The sequence below is a fragment of the Callospermophilus lateralis genome, chromosome 12 (genome assembly GCF_048772815.1).
Source record: "Callospermophilus lateralis isolate mCalLat2 chromosome 12, mCalLat2.hap1, whole genome shotgun sequence".
Taxonomy (NCBI): domain Eukaryota; kingdom Metazoa; phylum Chordata; class Mammalia; order Rodentia; family Sciuridae; genus Callospermophilus; species Callospermophilus lateralis.
The window spans coordinates 101,429,501-101,452,093 of record NC_135316.1 but is presented as its reverse complement, the minus strand read 5'-3'; the positions used below and the strand labels follow the sequence as shown (position 1 = coordinate 101,452,093).

General features: G+C 44.2%; 1 protein-coding gene across 1 annotated transcript in view; it reads left to right on the top strand.

Annotated features, from left to right (window-relative positions):
• The window catches only part of Tmtc4 (transmembrane O-mannosyltransferase targeting cadherins 4), a 56,704-nt gene that overhangs the window by 18,393 nt on the left and 15,718 nt on the right, over nucleotides 1-22,593 (top strand). The window contains exons 6-11 of the mRNA XM_076872034.2: nucleotides 8,953-9,053; nucleotides 13,215-13,307; nucleotides 13,534-13,698; nucleotides 14,906-15,108; nucleotides 16,372-16,543; nucleotides 16,625-16,756. Coding sequence (XP_076728149.1) covers nucleotides 8,953-9,053; nucleotides 13,215-13,307; nucleotides 13,534-13,698; nucleotides 14,906-15,108; nucleotides 16,372-16,543; nucleotides 16,625-16,756 — 866 coding nt within the window. The remainder of the gene's footprint in view (nucleotides 1-8,952; nucleotides 9,054-13,214; nucleotides 13,308-13,533; nucleotides 13,699-14,905; nucleotides 15,109-16,371; nucleotides 16,544-16,624; nucleotides 16,757-22,593) is intronic.

The window sequence follows — 22,593 nt, the reverse complement described above, 5'->3', positions numbered from 1 at the left end:
CAGGAAGAGCCCAGTGTGCAGAAGTCATTCTGGCTCAGCATTCATGAAAAGTACTCATGGTATCTGATTCTGTCCTAAAACAGCACAGAGGCTTACCCGTTTAGGGCATTTATTCCATAACTGATAATTAATGAAACTTCAGGGGCCTGCCCTGTGTTCAGTGCTGGGGATTCAAAACCTAGAAAGACAGAGTCCATACCCGTAAGGGGCTTGCAGTCCAGTGTGTGGGTGTTTTGCTGGAGATCAAACCCAGGTCCTAGTACATGCTCTGCCAGGTCCAGGTGCTCTGCCACTGAGCTGCACCCAGCCCCCAGTCGGTATATTTTGATTAAAACAAAGCTTTCTTAGCAGGCACTTAGTATCACTCTCTCATGGCCTTTGCTATATGGAAGGCTGTGGCCTTTGTACCACTAATTTCTTTGATATCCTCTTTATTAAATTTCCCCCAGTGCAACAGAACAGAACTCTTCACACCAATGGGCATTCAGGTATCTGTTTTCATTTGGAATCTGAGATATCTTAAGGAATAATCACGTTTTTATTTCCCTCTGGCTAGTCAGTGCCCACGTACAAAACCCAAGTGGTAAGCGTGTTCATGACGTGGGTTCATACCATCACAGGCGTGGTGTTTGTTCCAGCTGTCTGGGTGTCTGAGTGCTCGGCAGGGAATCAGAGCTTTTCTGTGGAGACCTTAAGTCCGCTGTTTATTGGGATGCCAATAATAATACTGTTCAAGGTTCCAATCTAATGTTTAAAGTGACCCCTTTAAAGATCTGGTCTTTATACTTTTAAGGGTCTGAACCTAAAGTTTAAAGAAGTGGGGGAGGGTCCAGCATTAGTTACACATAAACTTGAAATCCAAGAAAGGTTTTTCCAGAGGAACAGATCTAATATTATTTTATAAGAGAAAAAAATTACATGCTCCAAAATCAATGTTTTAGCTAGTTAAAAAGCTCTTTCAGAGACTGCATCTCTTTTTTAGTAATCTCACTATCTTCCTTTATAGATGCGGAGTCTGTATTGTAAAGCTCTGGACAGTTGTTTGAGCAAACAACTCTGGGCTTGCCTCTGGAATACTGGCATTTTCAGAAAATGAAAAATTCCACTCATATAACATTTCCAGGGCTCTGCCCCTTTTCTTGTTTGTTTATTTGTTGTTTTTCTTTTATTATTTAGGTAAAATGTCTCCAAACAAGATCTTTTGCAACAAAAAAATTGGGGGGAAGGGAGGATTCTGAGGATTGAACCTAGGTGTGCTTAACCTCTGAGCCACATCCCCAGCCCTTTTTTATATTTTGGGATAGGGTCTCACTAAGTTGCTTAGGGCTTTGCTGAGTTGCTGAGGCTGGCTTTGAACTCAAAATCCTCCTGACTCAGCCTCCCGAGCCTCTAGGATTATAGGCATGTGCCCACGGCACCCGACAACAAAATCTTATTTTAAAAAGGGGAATGTCCTTGTAAAGGCCACATATTTTTTTCTTTATTCAAAAAAAAAAAAAATCCTGAGGTCAGATGAAGTCATTGGTATGCTGGTTTTTATTTCTGAATGCTCCAAACAGAAGGTATTATTCTTATGATGAGATGTCTTTGTCAATATTTCTTTGTTTTTAAAAATAGTAGTTCAGGTTGGAAATAGTTCACGTCTGTCCTAGAAGCTCACTAGAATGGTGAAAACAATTGTGTTTTTAAACCAGTACCTTAAAATACTCATCTCGTGGGAGTTAGGACTAAGAAGAGAAATTTACTAAGTCTCACTGAAGTGGGAGAGAGAGTCTCCTCTAGAGAGAAATGGGTTTGCTACCCATCTAAACAACCATTTTAAGTCCTAGACTGTTATTCATAATCCAGAGACAGAATCCCAAACCTCCGTTGTTCTTAACATCTTGAACCTTCTTTTATTTTGCTCTCCTTATCTTATTTCAGACACCAAGACAGGGTAGCTCTCTCAGATTATCATTCCTTTGTACTTTCATTCTGATTTAAGAAATCTGTTTCCCTTGACTTAGAACCATGCAGCTTAAAAAGTCAGGCCATAGCCTAACTCATATCACACGGGACCCCTGCTCTTAGAGTCAGGCCTCTGCCCACTGAAAGCTGCCTGGGACGCTGCCAGGCATGTCTTCTCCGCCTGCCCGTTTCTTTCCTTCCTGCATTGCTCGATCCCCCACCCCCATTCAAGGACAGCAAGTCTGACTTTGAGGCTGCGTGTGGAAGTGGGCTTGGTTGGTTCCGACTTTTGGAACGTGAATCTGATGCTCATTGTGTTACTCTGGCAGCTACAGAGTCGTGGCCACCTGTCTGCGTGGCGCAGTTCCCACACACACCAGGATGTGCCAGTTCCACTCGGCAGAGATGCCAGGAGAGTGTTGAGGAGAGCTAGCGTGGACAGTGTGGTGCTCTTGCTGCAAGGAGGCTCCCCGCTGGAAGCAGTGCCAGATCCAAGGCACATGCTTCATTAAATCGCCACATCTGTTGGCACTTGTGGGTGTCAACACTGACAAGTGTCTTTCTGCTGTTGAACCTCCCCCCCCACCCCGCGTTCCCTTTACTGTGTCAGCCTTTGCCTCCACTTACCTACGGGGTTGAATTATCTTAGATAATAGAGACACGTATGGAAACAAGAAAAAAATTGATGAGGCGAATCTTACCACGTGCTGGATCATGAACCCTTGGTGTTTGCCAGTGCTGGTCTTGCAAGAGATGAGGGACAGCAGGGAGTAAGAACCATCCTCCCCTGGCTCACTGGAGCCCTCTAGAAGAAAATGAGTCAGAACTCTGGGTAAAGGTGTCACCCTGAGGTGCACAGGTTGGAATCCCCTGTCTTGTGAATTTTCTGAACAAACATATTCATAAATAAAACTGCACTGGAGGTGACATCTGACTCTCACAGTTCATTTTTAACTGTTTTTTTTTAACAGTTACTTCTGACTTTAAAATTAGTCAGTGTTCCCTGAGCTTTCTTATATTCTTACATAATATTTTAAATTAAAAAATGTTTTTCAAGAGTCTCTTACAGGATGGTGATTCTTCCAACGTGAAGGGGTTTAAAGACAGTATCTAAAGATGAAAAGACTTGATTTCTGGCTGTATTTGTTCACACTGAGGAAATTATTAACTTTTTGGTATTAACTTATATCATAATCGAATAAGAAATGTAGTGATATTAAAAGACTTCTGAAAGACATGGAAATAGAGGAAACTATTCATTGATTCAACAGATTTTTACTGAGTGCCCTCTGTATGCAAAGTGGCCCACTGTTACCTGTCTCATTCATCTTATTGAAATGCTCAAACTTGGGATAAAAGAATGTGTTAGTTACTCAGTAGGAATATAGCCACAGAGACACAAACCAAATTCATCTAGATAACATTATATATTGACAGTTATTAGCATTGCTCACTTTAGCAAACTAAGACTCAACATTGATGTGGGGGATTACATGGGTAGAACTATCCTAGGACAGTGTATTGCCAGAACTCCACAAAGTGTGCCTGTCCCAACACTCAGAATCAGAACCCAAGTTTTGATTTTATAAAGCCTCTTTTTTTCTCATGCCAGCACTGGAGATATTTTGTCAATGCTCTGTCAACAGACCTTGGTTTATCATGCACATCATATTACACATTTCTCAATGAAATTGAGATTTCCAGTTTGGATTCTGGAAAACTCCAAAGTGTATGTGCATGTTTAGTCTTGTGGCTCCTGATAAACTCATGCCCTATTTTTCAAGTTTTGAAGGTAGAGTTGGAATACAAACAGCAATTCCGGATCATTTCATCTATGAGCTGGGACTTTGATCACATGGTTTCTAGAGACACTATTCTGTGTAATAGAAATGTGGCGCACTCCTGTAATCCCAGCAGCTCAGGAGGCTGAGGCAGGAGGTTCGCAAGTTCAAAAGCCAGCCTTGGTAATGGTGAGACATTAAGCAACTCAGTGAGACCCTCTCTCTAAATAAAAAAAAAAAAAAAATACAAAATTGGGCTGGGGATGCGGCTCAGTGGTCCAGTGCCCCTGAGTTCAATCTTCAGTACCCTACCCCCCAAAAAAAGAAATGTTGAGAGCCGTATATGTAATTCTAAATTTTCTAATAGTTACATTATAAAAAGAAACAGACACAAGATGAATTTTTAATAATATATTTTATTTAGTTCAATGTACCAAAAATACAATTTCAATGTAATGTATATAAAAAATACAAAATATTCTGCATTATGTGTTTCATACAAAGTCTTCAAAATTGGGTGTGTATGTCCCACTTACGACATGTCTCATATGTATTGGGACGAGATAAATTTCGGTAGATTGTTGCCTGCATGGTGACTCCTCTCCTGGACAGTGACTGTTGCCTGCATGGTGACTCCTCTCCTGGACAGTGACAGGTCTGGAATGTAGGCCTCTGGGTGCAAACCTGCCACTACGTTAACTGTTGAAATTTTGCCTTTGATCTGAAATTGCCACTGTTGTGAAGAGTGATCCTGAATATTTAATGATCACTGAATAAGGTTCTCAGCAAAGGCACAGGACCTTCCTCTGGGTACACTTTCATTCTGGGTACATTTTACAGGACCCTGGAGACTTAAGGGAAGATTAAAGGGTAGGATTCTTCCAGGAAAATTGCCATTGAGGATTTGCGATAGATGTGGAATGAGGGCTTAGGACTTAAGAGAGGTGGTGAAATTACCGGGTGAGATTAGGGAGAAGATTGTTGATAAATCCAAAGGCTGTGTTTTCTGTATGCTATTTTTCTGAATTCAATTAAGTCTGAGATAGCCATCCGAGGAGAAAGCCATTTTAAATTCTGCATGAGTGGGAAAGGAGCCCCATCATTTTCACACCTGTGAAGTAATTTTACTTCATGTTAACAGGGTCTCCTTAAGAGAGTCCCTTGAGCGTTTCCAATGGGGGAACTGGGAGTTTGTTTCCTATCAGAGGCCCCTTGACCCATGGGGAAAAATTAATCCATGTCACAGTCGAATAAAATACAAGGTGATTCAGTTATTCTAGGAGAAGAGACAAAATGATCTAGGAACTTGCTTTTGAAATTAAGAACCAGGAGCAGTGCACTGGGAAATCATATTCTATTTAGGTGAAAAGTACGAACACAGATTGGGGAGTGAGAGGGTTGTCAAGTCTGACCCAGGTGATAGTTGATGGGGGTGAGCAGGTGCATTGGTGTCCAGTGAACAGCTGAACCTGGTGCTCTGTCCACTTGAAGAAGGTGGTAGGCGAGGCTGGATCTCAGACCTCACCTCCTGCTAGACCTGGAGGGGTGGGGGCAGTGTCTTTACCCCATTGACCTGTATGTAGAAGAGAACCCATGGTAACTAATGGGATCATCTGTCGTTCAAGGTTTCTGTTTCCATATGAAACTGCTCATATGAGACAATGCTTCAGTGGTTTCAGACAGGTTCAGGAAAAGCATTTTGGGAGGAGGACAGCATTCATTGAGCTGCGGTGGACGACGCCATCTCTGTCTCTGCAGTGAGGCAGAAGTCCTGGGCTTTTGGGGCTCTGGCATGGGACATCCTGAGCTGTGATCACTTTGGATTTTTACCAGCTGAGTCCTGGACTCCATGCTCAAATCTCTGGTTCCTTTTCCCAAAATAATTTCCTGAAAGGAATTAATTGATGTGTTAGCTTTAGGGTCAAAAAGGTTTTTAAAGCTTTGATGTCTGCCAACACTTGCTAGCAAATACCCAAATGAAATAAGTAATTCTCGTAGACATAAATGCTCAAATTGGACTCGTGCTTGGTATGACAGGCTTTTTGAAAGTTATTGTTGTGGTTATAATTGTGATCCTTGGGTATTGCATACACATATGTGACTAATTTCTGCAAGTAACCATCCTTAAGTTTGCTTGAGGGAACTAAATGTGCTGACATATAATAGTTTTTAGTGGCGAGAACTTGATCTCTGGGCGCTGTGCCACCTGAACAGTTTGGAGCTAAGACCCAGAATTTAGAAGGGCAGGCTTGGGCTCAGCATCAGGAAGAACATTCTAACACCCCAAAGTTTTAAAAATGAAATGGGCTGTTATAAAAAGTTCTTCTCCATTGCTGAGGTTGCGCATGCACACGTCAAGGCCGGGTGGCCCCCTGCTGGAAGCATCTTGGAAAGAATTCTGCTTCATTCACTGAACACGTGTTGCCTTTCAGAGTCAGTCAGGGGCTGCGGATTTGGTCAGTAAAATTTCCAGTTTCTCCTGAAAGCCAGGCATGGTGCCAGGGCTGCAGCTGTTTACAAGCTTGCTACCAAGAATGATGCTCTCAACCTTCAAGGAGCCTCAGAATCATTCTGGAAGCTCTTTAAAGGGGCCAATGGCTGGTTGCCATCCTCAGAATTCTGCTGCAGGAATTCTGGGTGGGACCTAAGTGTGTGTTTCTAGCAAGATCCAGGCGCAGGTCCTGGGACTCCACATTGTGGTTCTCACCTGGGAATAATCCCCACCCACCAAGGTCCTTTGACAGTGTCTGTGACACTCGTGGGGTGAGGGGTGCTACTGGTGTCTAATGAGTAGAACTGGGGGTGCTGCTAAGCATCCAGAATGCATGACAGCCCCACCACAAAGACCCAGGCAGCCCCACGTCAGTAGTGTTGACACTGAGGAGCCCTCATCTGTGGGGGTGACAGAAAGTCAAGTGTTTATAGCAAGCTGTGAATAGATGGTGATGAGATAGCTATGATAGATTGTGATAAGGGCAGTTTAGAGGCTGTGACTAATCCTAACTTAATCCTGGAGCTCAGTTAGGAGCACCTACCCACAGGGGCAATACGCATGCAGTAGGACCATTTGCTGCAATAAACCAAGTGAATTTGAAAGGGAGCTGCCTGGGAGGGCCGGGGCATAGTTTTGCAGTTTAAGTGACATTTGACAGCTTTATAAAATGTGTAGCATTTTTGCCAGGGGTGTTCTAGCCTAAGGGAACTGGGTAAGCAAAGCCAAGGGAGAGCTTGTTGAGTTGGCTGGTGTGCCCAGAAAGCAGTACAGACCCAGGGAGACTGGAGAGGTGCCGGGTGGTCACATTAGGACGCCAAATGCAAGCCACTTTCAAAAGGGTGGTGTTTAGCCTGAAGGCAGCAGCAGGTGTCAGTCCCACCAGGAATCAGTTCTGTTCACATTTTGTGAGAGTCCCTGTGGTGCAGCTGGGTATGGGCTACGTTATCTAGCCATAAGTCTCTACCCATATGTGGAGTGTGCCAGGTTAAGGGTGCCTCCTGCCCCTAGAGCTGCCACCCCTGCTCTTGGGACATGCAAGCCTTCTTTCGCGGGGGCGGGGGGGGGGTGCTTTGCAGATTAGTTCTTAGGATTCACAAGACTAATCCCTCCATTCAGGGTCTGCGTGTCACACACATACACACAAAAGCACTTCTTGTCAGTGTCCTGAGCAAGCAGTTTGATGAGAACCAGCGCGTGCCTTTTACATTGTGTACCACGCAGGGCACATTTCACGACAGGGTGACTCACCAGCTGCCCCCTGACTGTTGCGTGGAAGCCCATTGGAAATTCCACCTCCCTCTAAGCTGAGGGAGTTTTGCTGACTCATGTGCAGGAAGCATGTGCTGAATGTTTCCTTGGCCCTGGCAGGGTACCAAGTGACTAACGGGTAGTTTTTAACACGGTTTTTAATATATGCACATCTAAAAGGTACTGAAGGTTAGACAATGAAAAGTCAGACTTCCTCCCTTCTCGGCCCAATTTTTCTTCTTAGAACTTCTCAAAAACTAATGTAGCCAGTTTCTTACGTATTTTCCAGAGATGTTTTGCTTTTGTGCAGCATGTAACACAAATGGCCAAGCATTCTGTCATAGTTTTTCCCCTCTCGAATCTGTCCTGAAAGGAGGTGAGGGATGGCTTAGTGCTAGAGCACTTGCCAAAAATGCAGAAGACCCTGGGTTCAATCCCCAAAATGGCCAAGGAAGGGAGGAAGAGAGGGCATTATGACTGTAAGGATAAGTAACTCACTCAATGTCCTATAATAAATAGTAGGAGTGGAATTCTAAAGTGGAACTGGCCCAAGGCAACCGGCAAACTCATGATTGGATCCTCCAAATGGGTTCCCATTTGTTCATGTGTTGAGATGAGGAGCAGGGACTTCAAAGGAAGAACAGCGATGAGTCCTACCTATCACCCACCTCCCTTCCCCAGACTATATGCACCACTGACCACAGCAGTAGATGGCCAGACCCCGCCTCCTCCTGAGGCAGCCCAGGTCCTGCAGTTTTTCTTGAGCTCCCCTGGTCTTGAGCTGCTCACAGGCCCACGTGTCTGACAGTATTTGACTTCCTGTTGATGCCACACTCCCATGCAGGCTGGCAGCCTAGCCTGGCCCACAGTCTTACCTGTCCCAGGTGGTCATTCAGTGCCAGCCCTTTGCCAGTAACCATGCACCCTTTGGTAATGGTCAGAGCCAATCCACACAGGGAACAGAGCAGACCCAGTCTGAGCCAAATTCTATGCAAAGAACCCAGCCTTCTGTCCAGGGATTGGTAGACATTCTAAGAGGTGCTCAGGCCTTCCTAGATCCTCCATCATGACTGCTGGGGCCGTCTTGAAACCAGATGGATTGTTTGCAGTCTCAGTGGGAGTTCTCAACACACCTCATCAAAATGGTCTAGAAGGTGATTGGCAGGTAGGGAAGAAGGAAATTGCCTCATAGGGACTCTGAGTTGTAGTGTCTTTGTGGCCAGGACTTTCTTACGATGCCTTCCAAAGGCACTGGGCACCCTCTCAGGAGAGCCTTGAGATGGGATATATGTCCCATCCAGAGGACATTGTCCAGCCAGAATGTAGGAATGCACACACATCCACAGAGGCGTGCGATCTGAAGACCAAACTCCGATTTCGAATTGTGACTATTTTAGGTGCATGCTTGGAATTTTTGTTTCTGGCCTAACAAGGTGGAGCACGTTGCATTAATTTTGCATGTGTCATTTCTCTGGTTGACAGGTAACAAGGAGAGAGCACACTCATCTACCCTCTGGGTGTTGCTGAGCATCTTCTTGGGAGCAGTGGCCATGCTGTGCAAAGAGCAAGGGATCACTGTGCTGGTAAGAGCCCAGACTCAGGCAGGGCCTGCCCTTTGTTCACATCCCTTCATTCCTACAAGGACATCTCAGGCCAGCCCTGTCTCTGTGACCTCCTCTACTTCTGCGTCCCATTGCTGGCCTAAGGGCATAGACCTTTCTTGACATTGGCTTATGCTGTCACTATTCAGATGAAGACTGGACTGGTGCCCTTGTCCACCACTAGTAACTGGTGGGAAGTGATGCACGGGAAGTTTATGGGACCACAATTCATCCTCTGAGTGGTTCCATAGGAAAAAGCAAAGAATGGTTCGAGTTTCCTAGGATGCTCTCACATGCATCAGTAGAGTCCTAGGTACAGCAGGGGACTGACCATTGACAAACCAGCAATGTGTTCAATCCTGGATTTGGAAAGGGCAGTGTGTAATTTGGAAATGAGGAAATTATAGTTCTGCCAGCCACTGAAACCCTCACAGAACCCCACATCCTCGTCTCTTCTCCAGTCTCCACCCGAGAGTCAGACTTCAACCCACACTAGAATCCAAGTGTTCCATGTTCACAATTTGATGGAAAATGAAAAGATTGGTAGTCTAGTTAGTCTAGTATGGAAAGGAGCGTGTGTGATGATGCTCATGTGTCAGGTGGGGCTTAATCCCCAGAGGCTTTCTCCACCCAGATGGGCCTCCTCATGTATTTTTACTGTTGAGCCTTGAAATCTCAGTAATAGAGTAAACATATCGTCTTGGTTCATTTTAAACGTTTTAGAGTACATGTTGTTTTGGAAATATAAGTAAAATCCAGATGTGAAACTTTTTTTATTGTTATTATTTTACTGAGATATAGCTTTCGTGACATAAAAGGCACAGATGTGAAGTGTGACTTGAATTTGGACAATGATATGCACTTATGAGACCATTGTTCTGTCCAGATATGCAACATGCTCATCACCCCAGAAAGAACTTAATGGTGTTTTTTAAGTGAAAATAGTTTTAAAAATCATCAAATAAGAGCAACTTTAAAATCCCTGTCCCAAGTGTGCCATGACCTGTAACTAAAAACCAGGACGCGTACCTGACTGTATGACGTCTGTGTTGTGTTGTCTGGGAAAACTCACGTCAAGGCATCTTTCATAGTGTCTCCTTTATGTTGTGATAAGACCCTGGGGCCAGCTAGCTGTGACTTCAGCCATGAACTCAAGCAGACCCATTTGCTGCAGTTCTGGGGTGTGACCGTGCATGCTGCCCCCCCCCAGGAGCACTTTGTTCATCTACCCTTGTTCTGTTCTCCCCTCACTGAGGCCCACCTTCCTCCGCGCCGGCAGCCAAGCGATCGATCGCTTCACAATGTCAGTGGCACTCCAGTTGCCTTTCCTCTCGAAGCCCCGCCCACAGCTTCCCCCTGTGTGTCACAGGAAACTTGGGCTCCACTTGCCTGCAAGCCGCCAGCTGCCAGCCTCTCCTCAGCACCAAACCCGACAAGCTGTTTCTGCCCCAGGCCTCTGTAGGGATGCTCCTTCTGCCTGGCCCTCCCTGCGCCTGCTCCTTCTGTCCTCAAGTCACACTGACAGTGTCAGTGACGCATCCCATCAACTCTGTCCCAGGTCTCTTCTGGCTCACTGCAATGTCACCAGCGACTTGTTTACCACCTTGGTGACGGTGGCAGGTTCTCTATAGTGCTGTCGTCCACGTGTTCCTTTATTGTCTGCCTCTTCCACTAGACTTTAGTCCCATGAGGGCAGAGATTAGGTCTGCTCTGGGATTCCCAGGGATCAACCTGCATGCACAGCGCAGATTCTCAGCGAGCCTTCATTGCATGGCAAGAGCACAGAGGTCATTCTAGGCACCTCGCGTAGGCGCCAGTGGTTCAGCAAGTGCTGAGTGTCTTACATTAGGCTCGGCTCCCCCTAGGAGCTCCCCAGCGGGGAGAAGAGGGTTTCCCAAGCGTAGAGTTACCCCTGTCAGGGTTCATCTGAGTAGAAGCTGTGGTTGAAGCCCCAGGAAGAGAAAGACACAAATTCACTTTCCTTTTCTTCCATTTTAGCCTCTTGGGGCTTTAAATTATGAGGGGAAGTTTTAGAAATGTAGAATGTGATCAGAGGTGGAGAAATAGGAAGTAAAAATGTGAAATTTGAGCAACCATAAGAATAGCTTGGAAGAGAGTAGTCAAAGCTATTTAGGGGCTCACGTGAGTCAAGGTAAAGATTAGTGGTTTTCCTTATAAAATTAAGGTGAGCTAGCAAGGAAATAGCAAAGAAAAAAAATTGCTACAGAAAGATAATTGAATCTCCTGCCTAGCTCTCTTATTTAAAGTTGACTCTATGTAAAATGTTTCTCAGCCTTGGCACTGTTGACATTTTAGAGCAGGTAATTCTTTCTGGTGGGGGGCTGTCTTATGGCCTGTCTCTACCCATTAGATGCCAAGAGGACTGCTTTAGTTGTGACAACCTGCATTGCCTCTGGACATGGGCAGACACCACAAGAGGCAGAATCGCCGTTCTGAGAACCATGGCTCTAAAGCCTTGCTCTGATCTGAAGGGCGGTGTGAGGACCAAGCATCCCAACACCCCAGATGCTTGCTGAATCAGATTCCCTGTGTATCAGTCCTCAGGGCGGCTGCCATACTCCTTTGCATGTCAGAAGCACTAAGGTTAGGCTGGATTTACATAAATAACATGTGGACGTTTTGATGCTGCCTTCAAGTGGGATGGAGGAGGGAGGGCAGTCGTGTGTTTGATGCAGTCCTGGTGACTGCATGATTACCCCTTGGTGACCATCCCACAGCTTCCGGGCAGAAAAACAAGCAGCTGGAGAAGACGGCGGCAGCGAAACAGGAAGCTTCTGCCTTCTAGAAAATGGTTTACAGCCAGGCAGAAAGGGTCTCCTGTGACCCACTATGATCAAATATCACATGAGTGAATAAAATCAGGACTCTCTGAAATGTTTAACCCGGCACTGGCCCGTGTATTGGATAATTAGTGGCTACCAACAGTTATGGGAGCAGGTTAAATAGGGATGTCATCCTTGCTCTGAAAACCACAAATTACCACTGACTTCTGGCAATTTATGATCTTCTTTTCTACAAAGCCCTATATTAAAAAGACCCCAGTCATGTGGGGACAGTTTTAACCATGTATTCTGACTCTATTCAGATCCCTCCTCTCCAGATGGGTCAGGGATATGCTAGGTGACATGGTCTGCTGCAGTGATATTTGCTGAAAGTCTTCTCTCAGGGTGGAGAATAGAATCCAAGGTTCATCTTTCCTTCAGCCTGTAACTATAGGCTTAGTAGCTGTCAAAGTAGCCCTTACCTGCAGGAAAGAAGCCATCGTGGGGTGAATGGAAACTGTGCATGGGTGGAGCCGGAGCAGCATGCTGCCAGGGGCCCTCAGGATTGAAGGTATTTGCTGTTCACCTAACAGTCATGGGCAGTTCTCCCAATTGATGGAAGTATCTGACTGCACAGCAGGCCCAGGCTGACGGGAGGCCCTGCCATGATCCAGGTGCACTTCCAAAGTGGCCCTGGGCATCTCCATCCCAGCCAATTGAAGAGTGGCCAGCTTTCAAACCAAACCCCCGCAAATCGCACATATCATTTCTACCCATGCCCCGTAGGCCGAACTCAGCCACTTGAGCTTACCTGACTATAGGGAGTTGTAGTCTAGCTGTGTAACAGAAGAAGGGGATGCTAGTGGGCAATTGAGACTCCCTGAGAGATCGCCAAGGCTTCTGTTGTGCACCTGCACCTACTCAACATGCCCAGATGAGCCAGCACTTGAGGCTGGCTTACAGGCTGGGTTGGCACTGTTGATTACTACCTTTCTCTTCATCGTAATTACCCCAGGCAACTAACCACTCTGCTGAATGAACTAAAGGACTGTTTTATGGTTATGAAGAAAAAAGAGAATCAGGAATGGCCTGTGGGAGCCCCAAATTTCTAGCTACCCTGAATCTTATAAATACTCCTAAGTGCAGACCATGAAGTCATTGCTGGATAATAAATGTGGTATAATGCAATTCCATGAACAAGTGCCATATAAGCATTAATGGTTCTTTTTCAGCACTGAAGAGTTCTGGGATGATCTGAACTTTTGCATTCCTTGTCCTGATTCAGTAATGTGTGATGTGTAGTTGCTACCCAATGAGAGCCAGGCTGTCCCACTACTGATGGTGTGGCTTTGCATCCTAGGGCTTGAATGCAGTGTTCGACATCTTGGTGATAGGCAAATTCAACGTTGTGGAAGTCATCCAGAAGGTACTACGTAGGGACAAGTCGTTAGAGGTGAGTGCATACTTTTGCCTCGAGCCCAGACGTGGAAAATGTCAAGCGCCAGCTGATTTTAAAATGCCATTTTCTAAGTATTTCTTGTGATTCTGAATTCTAGACTAGCCAGCCCTTAATGCAGTGTCAAAGTAATTGAAGCAGAATTGCTGCACATTAGAACCTCGCTTGGTCACACTTCTATTTGAAAATCTGTGACAACAGGTGCTTTGTGGTATTCTTTCAGAATATCAGCATGCTCAGGAGTGGGGGCCTCCTCTTCCGAATGACCCTCCTAACTTCTGGAGGGGCTGGGGTGCTGTACGTGCGCTGGAGAATCATGGGTACTGGCCCGCCGGCATTTACTGAGGTCGACAACCCGGCCTCCTTTGCTGACAGCATGTTGGTTAGGGTGAGTACCCAGTCTGCTCCCCTTTTGCACTATTTTCTTTCCCCATCAGATTTCCACTTCCTTCATCCATCCTCACCTCTACCCCACCACACTCACAAAATCCCTAACAGATGGACACCTCTACCCCACCACACTCATAAAATCCCTAACAGATGGACACCTCTATCCCACCACACTCACAAAATCCCTAACAGATAGACACCTCCAAGTTTGCTTGCTGTCACTGAGGATATTCTAAGATGGAACCAACTTTTTATCAGAGAAGATGTGTGGAAGCTCCTTGTACAAGCATCTCTCGGTATCCATGGGGATTAGATCCAGGACCCTCCATGGAAACCAGAATTCATGGATGCTCTACTCCCTCATATAAAATGGGTAGAATGTTTGTGTATAACCTGTGCATATCCTCCTGTATTTTTTAAATCCTCTCTGGATTGTGTTTAATACCTCATACAATGCCTACACATCACTTCATTCACATGGATTCAGCAAAGTACTCATTGGGTAGCAGATTCAAGTTTTGCTTGTTGAAATTTTCTAGAATATTTTTTCCTAAATATTTTCAATCCATGGTGAATCTGTGGATACAAAGGTCCATTCTAACATCAGGTTCCTTGCCAGTCTTATAAAATCGCCCCCAGACCCTGTCACTTATATTATAAGTGGCATTAACTTGTCTAGGTTAAGACAAAATGTAACAATATTGTGTGCTCTCTGAAAAGTCTTAATGTTGTCAAGACTCATTTTTAGCCTAAAGGCAAGATTATCAAGCCGCAGATTCTTAGCTGTGTGCTTCATAGAGACAGAAAACAAGAGGACAACCCCAGAACCTTGTTCTTAGGTTGGTGGGCACATTGGTGACTCCTAGGGCTCAAGTTTCCTGGGTCACCCACGACTCTAGGCGTGACGAAATAAATGACTCATGACTTGAACGGAAATATAGCAAATGTATTGCTTGGTCTGGTGGCTTGGCAGTCTGTTTATGTTTTAAAATCCGGATTGTGTTTAAAAATTACAGACTTCAGCACCATGTACAAAATACACACTGGCAACATTTTATTTTTATGCATCTGCTGTCCTTGAACAGATGCCTGTGAGTGGCTCAAAAGTGAAGTTAGGAGATATGTATATATATATATATATATATGTATACATGTTCTTTCAAGTTCAGTGTCAAATAAGTGTTTGTTTTCTTCTTGACTGACAGGCCATAAACTATAATTACTACTATTCATTGAATGCTTGGCTGCTGCTGTGTCCCTGGTGGCTCTGTTTTGATTGGTCAATGGGCTGCATCCCCCTCATTAAGTCCGTTGGTGACTGGAGGGTAATTGCTCTAGCAGCACTTTGGCTCTGCCTAATTGGCCTAATATGCCAAGCCCTGTGCTCCGAAGACAGCGGCAAGAGAAGGTAAGAGCAGCCCTGAATTTTAACTTCCACCCTGGGTCGCGGCTGAAGCATTTTGCTAAATCCAGCACTGATCATCTTAACAATTTTGTGGACATGATGTCTAAGGACATTTGTTTCAAATGCATATTAATGGCAAGGATGAGTCCCATCCGCCCAGAGCACAGGGCTGGCTTCAACTAGTGGGAGGGAAGTCAAGGGGGGGTACAGATGACTGCTCTGTCTCCCCCGCCCCTTCCCCCGTGAAATAGCACTTGGAGATCCTTTTCGCTGTAGGTGGTAAAGAGTAATTTATGGTCAGAACAGAGAGTGTAATTGATGTGTGTTGTGCCCATTATTTCACAGTTCTCCTTCAAAAAAAAAAAACCCAAGTGAATGCTGTGGTGATTCCTTCTGTTGTTGTCAGGTACAAAATAAGCTGCTGCCCCAAAGAGACCATTTTTTCTTGATAGAAAAAAAAATTTTTTTTTAAAGGTTATTGAGAAAAACAAATGTGTTTCATGGAAATGAAAACTGTTTAAGATGATTTCTATTAAGCATGGTGTTTATAGAATTAGAAATTTCTCAAGATAAATCAAGTTTCACATTCATCTGTGTTTTAAAGCGGTTGATGATTCTAAAGAGCAATGAAATTTGGTCTCAGTCATTTCACATGTACCTATGAAACACTATTTTTTAAAAACATACCATAGGCACTGGCTCCAAGAAGGAGCCACCAAATTTGACCTCGCTTCTTCATTCCTCCTCCTGTATCGGATGTTAGGAAGGATCCATCCGTCTTAGCAGTGTTCCAGTGCTCAGCTCTCTGCTTGATGGTGTGTACCAACCACACATGATATTAGTTTGTTTCAGATTTATGACATTCATCCTACTTCACTATTATTTTTACTGTTAAGTATAGCAGGGAGTTTGTTTTCCATGAAACTACATTGAACTATTTAATACCTAAATGGCTGGAGGCATAGTTAGGAACAGGTGAATTAATCAGAGCTCATAAACGTGATCATTCTAACTTTATTAATATGACTTGTGACTTCTAAATTTTGCTCTCGGGCCTATGTTAAGTGCCTCGGTAATCCTGTCCTGCCAGTTAAATCCTCTCCTGGTGACATTTTTCTGCTGGCGATAGTACCATTTTAAGTTGATGACATGAAAAAAAAAAAAAAAAGAAGAAAGGTCTTTATCATTAATGTTGATAGGATGTTTTTTCCTGACAAATCCAAAAGAACCAAAGAACCATCTATTTAAATACTTTTAATCTTCCAGAATCCTTACACTGGGCCTGGGATTTCTTGTGATTCCCTTTCTTCCTGCAAGCAACCTGTTCTTCCGAGTGGGCTTCGTGGTGGCCGAGCGGGTCCTCTACCTCCCCAGCGCTGGCTACTGCATGCTGCTGACCTTTGGATTTGGAGCCCTGAGCAGACATACCAAAAAAAAGGTACCAGCCCACAGTGGCGCTATGTGTGACCGAAATAGCTGCAGCTGCTCACTAGTGACGTTGTTTCTCTCTGTTCTTAAGAAGCTCATCGCTGCCTTCGTGCTGGGGATTTTGTTCATCAACATCCTGAGATGCGTGATTCGCAGTGGGGAGTGGCGGAGTGAAGACCAGCTTTTTAGAAGTGCCCTGTCCGTGTGCCCCCTCAATGCTAAGGTACCTTGGCTGCCACCTTTCTTTTAAAAAGATTTTACTAGGAAATATTTTGAATCCTCCAGCTAAGTCAGAAGGACACTTAATGTTGGACAGTATTTTGCATAACACCATGACAACCAAATACATGGGTTTTTTTCTTTACTGTATTTCTTAATGATTTTGATAAGATTCATAAAAAATCCACTTAGCTAAAATACTTCAAAAGACGTCATTAAAACCAGACAATATACCAATGAAGCAGATTACTTAAAAGGAGTCCCATGCATCTTCCAGTTGTTGTGATCACCCTCTGAAGGGCCAGGAAGGGGACATCACATCTCCGGGTGGGAGCTGGGCAAGGCCCACTTCAGAACCCAGACTCTGGCTTTAGCAAGAGCTGGCTCCTCCAAGCTGCAATTCAGAGGTGGTAAAACCTACAATTGGGCAGTCATTTGGTGTAGGGCGGTTAAATTATGCTGTGTATTTCACAAAATACATATTTATGTCACCTTCAGGTTCTCAGCATCAGATTGCTTTTGTCAGGTTAAGTAAACAAAAACGTATAGACTACAATATTGGCAGTGTTTGTGTTGAAGCAGGCAAGAATACGTTTCACTTAAGTTTTTTATGAATCTGAGCTTTACACACAGCAGGCTGTGCCTCTTTGGGCAAAACTAGGCTGTTTTTGAACTTTCAGTGCCCTTCTCTCTAAGAAGGGGATGACCCCGCATGCTGGCCTTGTTCTGAGGCCCAAGCGAATGAAGGTACCTCAGTCGGTGGCCAGCACAGAGAAAGTGCCAAGAAGTGTCAGCTTGCACGGATTCTTTTGAATTTGGGCTTCCCATTAAATGGCAGGAAGGTTCTAGGGCATTAGGTTAGAAGACTTTCTGTTAGTATAGATTATCATTAAGTAATGATACCTTTTCTCTTAGGTCCTCCAACCTGGAGGTGCCTGGGACGCTCCCATGCTGTCCTACTGGATGAGGGACAGAATTCTCTCTCTTTTTCACATTCTATATGTATGGGAAAGCAATGATTTCAGGCAAATTTATGTGCATAAAATGCAGAGTTGACTTCTTATTGTGACCTGCAGTGAAAGATAGCAGATAAAAGGTGCTGACTCCTCATCTGCCCTGTTCTTGGATTTAAAACATCTTGTTCGTGTTTTACAGTTGGAGACTTAGATAAAAGAGTGAATTACTTGGAGTTTTTATCTTTAATTTTATTTGCTGACTGATCAGTGTCGGAGTCCAGCTCCAACAGGGGGTCTCAGGAGACGAACGGATGGTGAGGAGTCGGCGAAAGAGGGGTGGAGAAACAACACAGACACCAAAGTGCAGGTGTTGATCCCAATCTTTACTTGTGAACTTGATCATATATACTTTTCATTTTGGCAGGCTCACAGTACTTTGTGGTTACAAAACAGGAATCATTATTCAAAGAAACAAAATATTACCTAGCTACAATCAGAATAGAAGAATGTATCTTGGCTTATGCATAAGCAAACATTTGTACTTTCAGTTCGTGTTTTGCTTTGAGCTGTTTCTGCTTAGTTAACTTTTAATAATAATTACAAATGTCCCAAACTATTGGCCTATACCTTGACTATTCTTTCTTGACTTACTGACTGGAACCGGTGCCATGGTTATGGCAAGTGGTTGACTTGTTATTAATTTTAATCAAACAAGAGTAAGAGCACAAACCATTGTGCACAGGAACAAGAACAAGTTGCCCAGTACTAAGCACTAATCTGTCTTCTTAACATTAATTTTTCTTCTCTAGATTTTAATTTAATTTCTCAAAAACTTCCTTGACAGGAATACAGGGAGTTTTTCATTAGACATTAACAATTTACACTCCACAGCTGAATCATTGCATTTAGAGCAAACAGATCCATTCTTTAGAAGTAGTTGTATTAATTGGGAAAGTCATGTTTTTTCCTTCATACTCAATGGTCATATGAGAAGTCACAACTATACTTATTAAAGGAATACAAAAACAAATTAGCCCATTCCCAGAAACATACTGCGCTCCTCCAGAGGATGGACGCCTTGCGCCATCCACCTCAGTAGGGCCTTGCCATTGCCTGAGTCAGGGGAGGGGCGCAGCAGATCAACTTATTTCATGCTACTAAAAATAAATTGCCTGTGATTTAGTTTAATAAATGTGAATAGGTTTGCTTTATTTTTACTTTTCTATGTGAATAGCAGTAATTACCCCTTTTTATTTGTGTAGTTCTGTACCAAAGGAGCTCAGGTCCCTTTATAGAGGCTATATAATTAATCTCCATTATCCTCCTGCTAAGGTTCTTTATTTTTCCAAGTGGGAGAAACTGAGGCATAGAAAGGGTAAACTGACATTTGGGTTATTTATTTGGGTGGCTAGATATCAGGTAACTAGTAATTGAGGAGGTGGGACATGGGATGGCTGGGCCTGAGAGTCTTCCCATGGCATGGTTTCACATGTAACAGGCCAAAACAGGGCAGGTACACAGTTAGAGGGGTGTGCAAGTGTGTGCGCTTATGTTTCTCTTTATAATTTAAGGTATGCACAAAAGGTCTCATCTTCAAAACAGACCCACTGGGAGTAACTGTTTTCTAAGAACTTTTCAATTATATCTTTCAATGTGAGCAAGATAGAGGTTTTTTGTTTTGTTTTTAAAATTTCTACTATAAATCACAGTGTGGTACTGTTGTCTTCCTTTCTTGGGCAAAAGCTAAGTAAGTTCCAGGGAAGAGATCTCACGGCTTCCCTTCAGGCCATGGTACAGAATGAGTCCTCCACACTGCTCTTTGCCTGGTGTTCACTGAATATTAAGTCTGCAGCTGACCCTGGATCTAGTTTACACCCAGATTTACCAAAAAAACTCATCTTTTTTAAAAGATAGCAATGTCAACACAGGTGCTGGTGCCCGGCCTGCATTTAAATACCCACCGTGCCTTGTATATGGTAGGCACTTAATATTAGTTATTGCATTGGGCTAAATGGAAATTGAATTCACTGAGCCTGCTGTGGATGAGATTGCAAATGTCTAATTTATTTGCAGTCACTTGGTTTTTAAGGCTTAAACATATGTTGCACTTGGTATCAACTCTGCAATACAATTCCATATTCTTTTAACAGTTCGCAGGATCATAGCCCCACATGATGGATCTCCTGAAGGAAGTGTTTTTAGTTTAAAACATTTTAAATTTAATATCCAGTGTTGGCAGAATTTTTTAAATCAACTGATTTAGTACTGGTATTAAAAGCACCTTTCATTCATGATGCTTTTACTTTGCATTTACATCATTCAGTTGTGATGGTGGTTTTTATCTGGCTTCTGTGCTGGTCACTGCCTCAGACTCTGAAGCACAAAGTTGAATGAACAGGTTTGGGTTTTTTTTGTTGTTTTGTTTTAAAGTCTTTCATATACCATGGAAACAAAAATCACCCCCATTCTCTAAACAGTTTCAAGACCCTGATTGTCTTGTGCTTTGTTTTGTTTTGTAATCTAGGCAGCTATTTTCTAGTCGCAGAATCTCCTCCATATAATCCATAGGGTAAAGCCGTTCACCAGGTCTTAATTTAGGGACCTCCTTCTAGGGCTGAATCCGCTTCAAGTCATTCCACTTAAATAACTGCAGTCTGGTTTTCCAGAGGGCCCCTTCCTCTCCCTTGGTCTTCCGGTCTGGCATTCTGAGCATCTAACAGAACACTGTCCATACTGCAGAGGGCAGTTGAACTCTTTGTCTGAGCTTTTTATGGAGAAAATAGAATTTTCCTGGAACAAAGGAAAGCAGCAGGAGCATGGGGGTGGAGGAGGCGGGAGTCATGTTGAAATCGGAGTAGAAGCTGAATTTGTATTCTGGGGGCCCTGAGGACATCCCTTACAAGTTGCATTTTCTGGCCTTGGGTTCTTTTGTGCATGGGACGGGAGGTGAAGGCACACTTCCAGGCTGGGGTCTGGGGAGATGCAAAATCAATCTATTTATGTCACACGTCTCCCAGTGCATGCTCTGGCAATAGCATTAACTGAACCACTTCCAGACTATTATTTAAGGATGAAAATACCTGTGAATGGACAATACTTTGGTCCAGGAAGCTAAATTATTCTATGTGGTGCACAGGAGTGCACATTTATATTACCTGCGATTTCTCTGCTTGTGATCCTTTTATCAGATTAGGTAAACACAAGTGTAGCTACTGTAAAGTCTGTTGCATATGTGCCTATAGAGTGTTGCACTCTTTTTCCCCTTCCACAGATACACTTGAAAAAGTGTCATAGCTGTAGGGTAAGACTGGCCACGCAGGGTGTGATTCTGTCTTCAAAGGTGGTTCAAAGCTGTGTTCCGATGTGGTGCAGCTGGAGTAGGCTTAAACTGTTGCTGTATTTCAAGGTTCATAGCTTTGCTCCAACGGCCATGACAGCCTGGGCGGCTTAATCATAGAACTTTATTTTCTCACAGTTCTGGAGACTGGAAGTCCAAGATCAAGGTTGCGCAGGGTGGGTTTCTCCTAAGGCCTCTCTCCGTGGCGGGGAGATGGCTGCCTTCTCCCTGTGTCTCCCCCATGGTCTTTCCTTTGTGCACACCTGGTGTCTGTGTGTCCAAGTTACCTCTTCTTGTAAGGACACCAGTCAGATTGGATTGAGGCAACCCACGTACCCTCATCTTACTTTAATTATCTTTTTAAAGACCCTATTTCCACAGTCACTAGTGCCTATTTTGAGGCCCATTATACTCCAAGAAGAAAAGCAGATGGTGTGAATGAAGGGATGGAGGAGTTGCCTGGAGCAGTCAGCCCATGGTCACCTGATAATCAGGTGTCACATAGACAAAAAGAAACACAGGCTTAGGAACCCGGTGCAAATCCAGCATCACAGTCACATGGGATGTTCAGCAATGCCAAAGCAGTGTGTCAGCTTGGAGAGCTGCTGCTCAGAGAAGAAACCACTCAGGCATGCACCAAATGTCACACCTGCATCTGTGTGGTTCTTAGCATGTGCCAGATGCTTGTGATACAAGCGTCATTACCAGTCACCCTGAAGACTCATAACTGAATGGATATCTGTAGTCTGTCTTTCCTGAAATTGCTACTAGACTTTAGGTTATGTGGTCCCAAAAGGAGCTTTCCATCACCAATATATACCTCTGATCATAGAGACCAAGGGACCCGGGGAGGAGAGAAGGGGAGCTGTGGTTTATTGGAGGCAGAGGTATAGAGTTGCAGGATGGAAAGAGATCTGGAAGTGGATGGTGGCAGCGGGTACACAAGAGTCAGAACGTACTTAGTGCCCCTGAACTACACACTTAAAAATGGCTGAGATCGTATGTTATGTGTGTTCTATCTCAATTAAGAAATTAAACCATCTTAGAATAAAATGGTCGTTATTAAATAATTATAAATTTTAACCATTTAAAGTGAAAAATTCAGGGGCATTTAGGGTCTCTAGGGCACTGTAGCCTCGAGTTCTGTCTAGTTCTAAAACACTTTCATCCCCTCAACCTTATTGGTTTCTTCCCCTTTAGTGTGGTGAGAGGTGTGGAGTGGGGAGGTCTTCTTGGAGTTTCTCCTTCACTGCCTGGCTCTCTGGGTGGTCACACCCAGCTGGGTCTTCTCTTACCACCTGTGCCTCCTCCCTGGCCGCCATGTTGGCATCTCTGGCTTGCCTCTCTCCTGAGCTTGGGTGGCCACTGGGCCTCTTCACTCAGACTTCACAGTCAGCCCAGCCTGCACCCCAAATAAGACGGCTCACCGGACCTTCCTCATTGAGCACCATCACCTGCACTGCACTGAAAACCTGGTGTTCATTTTGGCATACTTTTTACATTCCTACCAATCCATCACCAATTCTGTGCCTTTTGCTTCTTCAGTGT